At 56.6% G+C, this 10,089-nt stretch overlaps 1 protein-coding gene across 1 annotated transcript; it reads left to right on the top strand.

Moving 5' to 3' along the window:
- Positions 1-979: 979 nt before the first annotated feature.
- On the top strand, positions 980-6,214 carry ADIG (adipogenin). Its single transcript, XM_056121901.1, has 3 exons — positions 980-1,137; positions 3,795-3,911; positions 5,673-6,214. The coding sequence occupies exons 1-2, from the start codon at positions 1,011-1,013 to the stop codon at positions 3,896-3,898; spliced, it is 231 nt and encodes a 76-aa protein (XP_055977876.1). The 5' UTR covers positions 980-1,010; the 3' UTR covers positions 3,899-3,911; positions 5,673-6,214.
- Positions 6,215-10,089: the final 3,875 nt, after the last annotated feature.

Here is a 10,089-nt window from a genome sequence, read left to right as displayed (position 1 = left end):
AACAGGGGACCCTGGCAGTGCTGGGAATTGAACCAGAGTTAGCCATGTGTAAGGCAAACTCCTCTCTGGCCCCTTAAAAATATTTTTGTTCTGAAGAGAGACCAAAAAAAAAAAAAAAAACCTTTGTTGGAAAGTCTAAAAAAAAAATTTTTTTTTGTTCTTGTTTTGGGACCACACCCAAAACAAGTGCTCAGGGATCACTCCTGGTGGGGCTCGGGACCAGATGAGACACTGGTGATCAAACGCACGTCAGCCACGTGCAAGGCAAGTGCCCTTCCCATTGTATTTTCTCTTTGCCCCTGATGAAACTTTTATTTGGGAGTGGGGGGAAGGTGTACACCGCCAGTGCCTAGGGCTTGCTCTGGGCTCTGCACTCAGGAATCACTCTGGTGATGCTCTGGGGACTATATAAGGTGCCGGGGATCAAAGCAAGTACCTGACCCATTGTGCTGTCTCTCAGGCCCCCAGATGAAACATTTCTAAATAGAAGAATTCACATACAGATCTGGATTTTTTTTTTTCAATTTATTTTTGCTTTCGGGGGAAAGTCTGACTGCAGCCCTGGCGCTTTCAGGCTTGAGGAACAGTGAGTAACTGTAGCCTCTACTCTGGCACGCCAAGCTGCATCTGCTTTGCCTAGGGTCCCACTGAGCCCAGAGTGGGCGAGATGGGCCCTGGGAAGCCCAGCCCAGCACGTGGGGGTCTGGAGCAGTGCAGAGGGAGTGCAGGTGTTTGCCTTGTGGCAGCTCCGAGCAGAGGAGATGGTCTCACGCGCCCCGAGAGAAACCACCACCCCTGCCTGCCTACAAGCCTGGGCTTTTGCTCCCAGTCGAGCTCCTTGCCAGCCTGTTCATCCAAAATAGCTCCCTCCACCCCAAGGGCACGGTGACTTCCTTGTCAGGCCACCAGCTCAGTCCCAATTGGACTGAGAGCAGCATGGCCCTGTCCGCCCAGTCCCCTGGGCAGCCCTGCAGGCCCCGACCAGGCTGGCCACCCGGAGCCCCGCCGCCATGAGGTACCCCCTGGTCCCGCTGGTGAACGACCTCACCTTCTCCTTCCTAGCCTTGTGGCTCTGCCTGCCCGTGAGCCTACTGCTCTTCCTGCTGATCGTCTGGTTCTGCTTCCTGCTCAGCCAAGGTGAGCGCACAGGTGGGGCCTCACGGTGGGCTCAGGGCAGACAGGATTGATCTGGAAGCGAGAGGGCCGTGACTGGTCCCCCTGCAGCCGTGGGCACCCCTCAGGGCCACTGCAGAAGCACGAGGGGCTGGGGACAGTGGGAGGAGGTGGTCCCTCTGGGTAGAGCAGGCACAGCCCCCGTGGACAGGACAGTTGCCATCACTGCTTCTTATCCAGTGCTTCCGTGTGATCAGCCCCTGCTCAGACAGAGCCGGGGGTGGGGGGCCCTCAGGTGCCCCGGCCAGGCACGGTTCCCCATAGGCCACGCCAGGCCAGGCCCGGGGTCCCCTGGGCCCGGGGTCCCCAAGGCCGGGCTGAGGCAGCAGGAGGCATGAGGGGGATGCTGGCCTGAGACAAGAGGGACGCTGCTCCCCACCCCCCACTCGACGCACCTCTTCCTGGGGACCTCTGACTCCCCCCACTTCTCATCAGCGGCCCCAGGACCTTTGGCCAGCTGGGCAGGGAGGGCGCCAAGCACACTGCCAGCTCTGGTCAGAGGGCATGGAGACCGGGTGAGCAGGTCACTCCTTGACCTACGTAATGATATGGCTGGGGGGAGGGGGGTGGTCATGGTGCCATCCCTGGACTTCCTGGTGAGAGCTAGAAAGTTCTTTAGCTTCCAGAAGCTTTTCCTGTTCCCAGGGTGGCACCGCCCTGTGGCCTGGGTGTTGGCTGTCGAAGCTGGACCCTGAATAGTTCCTAACAACACTGACCTTTTGGGGAGAACCCCACAAAGTCAGCCACCTTGGGCAGCAGAGGAAATGGAGGCTGAGAGGTCACTTGCCCAGCGATGCCCACCTGCCCAGGACTCCCAAGGGCTCCTGTTGGCTATCACGACCGGACTCTGCTACTGCCCGGATGCTGGGGGATGCTGGGAAGTGCTCTCGGAAAGTGTCTCATCCCCTGAGAGGAGACAGTGAGGGATGCTGACCTCGGGGTGTGAAGACTCACCTGGCACTGGCGCCTCTGTGACTCAGTCTCTGTGTTGTGAAGGTTGGAGGGAGTGCAGGGGCTTCCCTGGCAAGGGCGTCCCCCCACCAAAACACTCGGGACACAGCTGTGTTCAAAGGACAACAGCCGTGTCCAGAATGAGCAGTCCCCCGCACTGCGCGTGGGGTTTTCAGTCCAAATGCCGCCCATGACTTGTCCTGCCGTAGTTTGTCCTCCCAAGGCAGAGGCGAGCATGCTCGCATTCCAGGAGGAAGTCGGGGGCGCAGCATTCCTGATCTCCTACTCCTGGTCTGCACCCCGGGTCGCCCCTGCGGCTGCCTCCTCTGCCCCCAGAGGAGCGACTTGAGTACTGTAGGAGACAGTTTTCCCTCCTGCAGCCCCTCTCCTCTGTGTCCTTGTATTTCTCAGCGGAGCCACGGGGGTAGGTGCGTGCTCCCCTTCACCCCGTTATGAGGAGGATGTTCTTGTGTTTCAAATGGATGCTACCTTTATATTTCTCCACAGCTCACTTGTAATTCTTTTATCATTTTTTTTTTGGAGGGGGCAAGGGGTAGAGGAAGTCTGAGCCACCCCTGGGGGTATTTGGGGCTATTCCTGGCTCAGTGACTGGTACCGGGGATTGAACCTGGGTGTGTGGCACAAAGCCAAATGCCTCACGCCCTGTACTGCCTCTTCAGCCCCTGGTTTATGATACTCCACAGGCATCCTGCCCTCAATTTAGCAGCTCTGCCACAGGCCACTGGCTGGAGAGTGTCTCACACTCGATCCCTTCTTCCAGGAGGGACACACGTTTCATTTCGCAGGGTTTGTCAGGTTCTGTGTGTCATCAGGAAGCAGCGCTGTGAGAATTGTGCCTTTACGCTCAGCTGCTTCACAAAGGAGCTGATGGACAGTTCAGGACTGGGGCAGTGTCTCTACAGCACCCCCTGCTGGCCAGGCCCTGCTCAGGCTCCGTGCTGCCGTGGCCGGCCTCCCGCACGTTAATGTACTGTGTCTTCCTAGTGCAGGGTTTGTGGCAGCCCTGCGGTGAGCACATCTCTGGGCATCATTTTCCCAGCAGGAGCATCCCTGGGTCTCTCTAAGCCCTTCAGTTTGGCACAGGTGCTGCTTGTTTTGGCATGGAGAGCAGTAGAGGGCATCACTTATAATATTTTGATCACGTTTGGGTTTTTTGTTTGTTTTTTTGTTTGGTTGGTTGTTTTTTTTTTTTTTTTTTTTTTTGCTTTTTGGGTCACACCGGCGATGCACAGGGGTTACTTCTGGCCTTGCATTCAGGAATTACTTCTGGCGGTGCTTGCATAGGGGATGCTGGGAATCAAACCCGGGTCGACCACGTGCAAGGCAAACACCCTACCCGCTGTGCTATCGCTCCAGCCCTCTGATCATGTTTTTACATGTTGGAAAACTAGCATGTGCACATTTGGATAACTAGCATGTGGCGCATTGTCGGGGAGCTCAGACCATAGGGCCTGAGGGGACCATCCGGCCGCGTCTCAAGGGCCATCAGCACACCTTCAGATCTATCCTTCACTAGCAGATGGACCGGGCTAACCTCACTGGGTCCCCCGCGCTGTTCCAGGCCTGTCCCTATCTCCCAGCTGTCCCATAGAGCCCGGGGTTCTCCTTGGGGACAGCACCCCCAGAGGCCCTGTTCCCTACCTCCACAGATTCCGAGGAAAATGACAGAGAGTTCCGCTTCAACTGGGAGGCCTGGAGGAAAGGCTGGGAGGAGATGTTCCGCGGCCAGGAGGAGGAGAGGCAGGCCTGGTGAGCACAACGGCCAGGTAAGGGCCGGGGCAGGGCCGGGGGCCACCTCGGGGCCTGCCCAAAGCCAGTAGGGCATTCTGAGCTGGCTCCCTCCACCTGCCCCTGCCACCGCTGAGAGCTTCATCACCAAGGCTGCCTCCTCTCTTTTGGGTTTTGGGCCACACCTGATCGTGCTCAGGGCTTACACTTGGCTCCGCACTCCGGGATCCCTCCTGATGGGACCTGGGGCCATATGAGGTGCCTGGGATCAAACCTGGGTCACCCACATGCAAGGCCACCACCCTCCCTGCTGTACTGTCACTCTGGCCCCCAGGCCACCCTTGTTACCGCTCTGACCTCGACTCCCCTCCCCCCATGTTCCTTACTCCTGGCACTGAACTGTCCTCCCCAGACAGCCAGGTAGCACCCACCCCCGACGCCCTGCTGAAGTCTGGTCACTTTTCTGCAGGACACCCCCCTGTATACCCTTTAACACCGCGGTCCCTCTTCCACGGCACGGTCCCCTTCCCTGGCACAGGATGTGCTTTCTTTGGTGCGGGGGGAGGGGCGGGGGGGGAGGAGGTCACACCGGCTATGCACTGGGGTTACTCCTGGATTTGCACTCAGGAATTACTCCTGGCAGTGCTCTGGGGACCATAAGGGATGCTGGGAATTGAACCCGGGTCGAACCCGGGTCGGCCACATGCAAAGCAAACTCCCTACCTGCTGTGCTATGGCTCCAGCCCCAGGCTGTCCTTTTGTGGCAGCATTCACTGCCTTCTCTGTGCTCTCTGTCCCACACTGGTGGGACATCCAATAGCACAGCTCCGTCTACACAGCAGTGCCCCCTCCGTGCCTCCCACGCCTCTTCCTTCTGAGCCTTCTGAGCCTCTTCCTTTTGCAGCCTGACTTCCCATCCGGAACTGAACCCTCTTTCAACTGTTATAGTGAGGTCACAGCTGACAGGACTTAGGGCGCTGCCAAGGCCACACCTGGCAGTGTTTGGGGGGGCCATGCTGTGCTGGAGAGGGAGCCCTGGGGCCCCTCATGCGCTCAGTTCTGTCTGTCCCTGGAGCCCATGTTAGAATGAGTCTTTTTATTTTTTTAAATGATTTTGAAATTTATTTGTTTTGCTTTTTGGGTCACACCCAGCCATGCTCAAGGGTCACTCCTGGCTCTGCACTCAGGAACTACTTCCGGCAGTGCTCCGGGGACCTTATGGGATGCCAGGGATCGAACCCGGGTTGGTGGCTTGCAAGGCAAATGCCCTCCCCGCTGTTCTATCGCTCTGACCCTAGAATGAATCTTGATTCTTCCTGTGTCCCAGCATAGCAAGGGGGTGGCCTGCGCAAACACCTTTCCCGCCTTCACCCCCCAGGCCCCATATTCAGAAGCTTCACAAAAGCCTGGTGCTGACAGGCTATCCGGCCACTGCTTTCAAATTCTTCATCAGTTTTTGCCTTTTTTATTGTTTTGTTTCTTTCTGGACTGGGCAGTGCTCAGGGGGCTGTCCCCAGCTCTGGGTTTGGGGGTCGTTCCTGGCAGTGTTCAGGGAACCGTGTGGTGCAGAGACGGTCGCGGAGGCTCCGCATGTGAAGCCCAGGCTTGCCCCACGGGTCCCTCTCAGGCCCTTCACATATGTTGGACGAAGCTGCTGCCGGGCCCATTCCCACGGCCCCACAGGAGACGCAGCCTCTCCCGGGAGTAGGGGGAGATGCTCCGAGTCTTCTCCAGAGTGATGCCCTGTTTCTGTCAAGCCCCCGCCCGCCCATCGCACCTCCCTGCCTGTCTCCCTGCAGCCCACTGTGACCCTCTACCAGCTTCCCGCCTGCTTCCAGCTTCATTTCCCGGAAGTCGGAGGCGCTGCAACAATGACCAAGGTGGACAGGAAGAGGACTCTGGAGAAACATATGCTCCCCAGAAACCCCCAGATCATCTCCTCCACCGATGGACACCCCCAGGTCTCCAGGGAACCGAACACCATCTCCCAGGCCCCGGGTGACCCGTGGCTGTGATGATCTATGTTGGCCTGGGGAGAAGTGGCCGAGGGCCCTCACCCCAAGGAGGCCTCGCAATGGCGCTGGGCTACTCGACCCGGGTTTCCAGAACCAAGGGGACCCTGACCAGCCTGCTGGCCTGACTACGTCCGCACTCACAGGACTGTGCCTAGGTCACCCCATCCCTTTGGGAACCCCAGGCTCTTTCCCCTGTCCCCATCCTTGCCAAGGGATGGGGGTCGTCCTCTGAACTTCCACTCTCAGATTCCAAACTCAAGCACAATCCGCTTTCGGGCTGATTTAACCACAAATTTCTGTTCTATAAAGCACCTCTGAGCATCTGACATGTGCGTGTGTTGCGTGTGTGTGTGTGTGTGTGTGTGTGTGTGTGTGTGTGTTGTGAGGCTCAGAGAGATCAAACAACTGTCCAAAGCCACACAGCCTGGAAGTAACCTGCTCTTCTGACCCTTCCCTGAGACGGATTTCTCAAGGCGCACAGAGACAGCCCTGGCTCTGCCCGCAAGGAGGCAGCGAAGGGCTGTGCTTTGTGGGCAGAGGCCCTTCAGGGATGTCTGTTAGACCCCCTTTGAGCCCTGATAATTGGCATCTCCCAGGTGCCAATTCCAGTGGATTTAGCCAGAATGGCAAATAGGATACACGTGGGAGATGTGTGACACCCTAAATCCCAAGGCCCCTTCCCTTCCCTGGCACATGGTTCCCCCCTGCTCCCTGCTTTCATCTATCCAACCCTACCCGCCTGGGCCACCACAATCCTGTAGCATACCCTGCCTGGCTTGGGGCAGCAGAAATGCTTTGTCTCCCAGCTCTGGAGCCGGAAGTGAAACATCAAGGTGCTGGCGGGCAGGGCCAGGCCTGGCTCTGCAGTGAGGCGTCCCTCTCTCCTCGGCCAGCACCTCAGCCGCGTGCCCACCTCCATCCACACAGCCTCTGCCCTTTGCCCAGAACATTGCATCTGTGCTCTGGGCCCAAAGAGCCCCTTCTCAGTGGGAACCTGGCCCGGGATCCAGCTGCCTCTCATTTTATTTATTTAGTGAAGCAAGGTGGTTTTATTGAACAGAATTCAGAAAGACGTGGGAAGAGTGAAAGAGAGGAATGCATGTTCAGAACGTGGGCTTCTCCAGAGTGGAGAGCGCAAGCAAGGAAACAGGCAAACCAGCAAAACACGTGTTCAAGAGAGAACACAGAAGACAGGAGCGATAGTACAGCAGGTAAGGCGTTTGCCTTGCACGCAGCTGACCCGGGTTCAATCCCCAACATCCCATATGGTCCCCTGAGCACCTCCAGGAGTAATTCCTGAATGCAGAGCCAGGAGTAACCCCTGAGCATCGCTGGGTGTGACCCAAAAAGCAAAAAAAAAAAAGAGAGAGAGAGAGAGAACACAGGCTGAACAAGCCTCAAGTTGCATTTTAACATGGTTGAGGACCACCCCCCCCCAACACACACACACACACACACACACACACACACACACACACACACACACACTTCTAAGTGAGGTTCTATTCTAAGGTCCTGGAATGGGCACTGCCATATCCTCATGAGAAATGAATGCAGTTCCACCTGTAAAGCTCGGAGCACAGTGCTCGGCCAGCACTTTGTAAAGGTCCATGAATGGCTGTGGTCAGAGAAACCAAACTGGGGGCTGGACAGATAGTCCAGCATGTAGGGCAGTTGCCTTGCATGTAGCCAACCCAGGTTCAATCTCTGGCACCCTAGATGGTCCACTGAGTACTGCCAGAGTAATCCCTGAGCAGAGTCAGGAGTAAGCTCTGAGCATCATCCCATGTGACCCCCCCTCAGCATCCCCTAAGAAAACCAAAATAAAATAAAGAAGATAAAAACAAATAGGTTGAGTTCCTGGGAAGGAGGGGGTGACAGCATGTTTCAGGCAGTGTCAGGGCTTGGCATATAGATTCTCACTGAATCCTCACAACCACTCACCAAGAAAGGCAAGGTTTTCACTTCAAGGAGGCTTCTTCTATGACTCAGAGTGGTTAAGAAACTTGCCTGAAGACACACAGCCTCAGTGGCAGAGGTGAGGGTCCAGCCCAGGCTCACAAAGCTGCATCATACAGGGTAGGGCAGCGCCAGAGTGGGGAGTGGAACTGGTCAGGGGGAGTGAGGATGGACCAGGTCCCTGACATGCAGGCCAGGGGACTTTGGGGATCTGAAGGGCTCCAGCGAATCTGAACACAGTGAGTAGGTGGTCTGGATTGCCGGTTCCTGGGGAGGTGCTGGCTGCTGCCAGGTCTGAGTCATTGCAGCCGAACCGGCCCGGCCGATACTCGGGGGCTGGGACATGACCCCGCCAGGGCTGAGGAATGTTGCTCAGAGCAGAACATGCCTCGCTTCATTCCTGCTCAGACTCTGCAGGAAGCTGAGAGGAGGCACTTCCTCAAGGCCGCGTCGAGGCTCGCTCTTCCCGCGGGCTTTCTCTCACAAGGTGCCTGCACCAAGCCAGGATTTCTCCTTGGTTAGAAAACTAGGCGAGAATATCTATAATAGTCCGGCATGGACTCATTGACTCGGTACTGACTTCCTCACTCACTGGAACACTTATCCGTTAGCCGTCCCTCATTCATTCTTTTTTTGGGGGTGGGGGGTTTCAGACCAGGCAATGCACAGGGGTTCCTCCCGGCTCTACACTCAGGAATTACTCCTGGCGGTGCTCGGGGGACCATATGGGATGCTGGGAGGTCGAACCTGGGTCAGCCACATGCAAGGCAAACGCCCTACCCACTGTGCTATCGCTCCAGCCCCTTTTGTTTTTGTTTTTGGTTTTCTTATTTTTTTTTTTGCCTCGTTCATTCTTGACCCATGTTTCACTGATAGTTCAGTCACTCACATTCACATGTCCATGGACACTACACATTTATTCTATCCACTCTCTGTCCAGCCAACCATCCCACACCTGTTCTCATCCAACCACCCAACATCCGTTCATCCATCCACACCCATTCATCTGTCCATCCATCACTCACCCATTGACCTTCCAACCACCCAGCCATGCGTCTATCCAGTACCTAATCCAGTACCTATTTCTACACCATCCATGCTCCTATCCACTGGTCCTTTTATAATTTTTTTATTAGGCTCCATCCTGTGTTCCACACAAAGCTTCATTTCTACCCACTTTTCCCTCCTACCTTTGCTGTTGGCGGGGGTCGTCTGCGCCATGGGGACCCTCAGGAGCTTTGCCTCTTGGTGGTATGGTTCTATCATTCCCTCCCGAGGAAAGACTCGAGAAAAATGAACCGTTGTTCACATGCTCAGCCCAGCCTGCATGTGGTTGCCGCGAGGGCCCCAGGGACACGGGACATTGGTCCTGAGGCCCCCTCCAGCTGACTGGCCGTGCCTGGCCCTGACACAGGGGCTCTCAAGCAATAGGGCTGGTTTTGAGGACCCATTTCTGTTTCCCTCAGGCTAGCACAGGTCGTGGGGACCCGTGACTCGAGCCCCCTTCTGAGGCTCGAGAGGGAGGGTCACTGAGGGTCTTAGACATGGGGTAGGGAAGGCAGGCAGGGGGAGACCTTAGCCTTCTGCCCTGGTCCCTCACATACTTGGGGAGCCCAGAGAAAAGGCCCTTTGGGGTCCCACGTGCCCCGCTTACATCTTTGCAGATGCCCTTCTGGGCACTGCCCCTCAGGAAGCCCCTCAGGTCAGGGGCCTGCTCCTCTTCCTCAGCTGCTATCTCTGCTCCATTCAGGGGCCGTCAGAATTGGCCGATAAGATAAAGTAACCCCCTTTTAAAGATGAGCAGGTGAAGTACCTCACCTCCTCCCCTTCACATTCCAGCCACGTCAGGTCCCAGGGGGGCCCTTCTGGACCCCCCCCCACACACACTCACACTTCTCTCCTGTCCCCCAAGTCCTCCCCTTTCTACACCCTCACACTCTGGCTCCAGCTCTGCGAACATTCCCAAGCCCCCGAGCCAGCTTCAGAGGGAAGCTGAGGACCCAGCAAGTGTGAGTGTGTATGTGGGGGGGAGGGGAGCAGGGGGCTGGAATGCCCCGAGGTGCCAGGGCCGCTTTTCTCACCCAGAGTGGCAGGGTGATCTAGTATCATTTTAGAACCCATGAGGGCAGTTGATAATGATGGCAGTGCCAGGGTAAACGCAAAAGAGTCTTTAGGGATCGATTTAAAGGTGTTGTTTCCCTTTGGTCATTGGATGGTGTAGGTAGCAAGACCTGGAGAGAGG

This window comes from Sorex fumeus, unplaced genomic scaffold, assembly GCF_029834395.1.
Source record: "Sorex fumeus unplaced genomic scaffold, SorFum_2.1 ptg000044l, whole genome shotgun sequence".
NCBI classification, from domain to species: domain Eukaryota; kingdom Metazoa; phylum Chordata; class Mammalia; order Eulipotyphla; family Soricidae; genus Sorex; species Sorex fumeus.
This window is presented reverse-complemented; position numbering and strand designations above follow the sequence as displayed.

What these genes read in the sequence shown, in the direction of transcription:
- ADIG (XM_056121901.1), top strand. Translation starts at nt 1,011, where the DNA reads ATGAGGTACCCCCTGGTCCCGCTGGTGAACGACCTCACCTTCTCCTTC. An exon ending in CTGCTTCCTGCTCAGCCAAG is followed by an intron (nt 1,138 to 3,794) that starts GTGAGCGCACAG and finishes CTACCTCCACAG; the next exon opens with ATTCCGAGGAAAATGACAGA.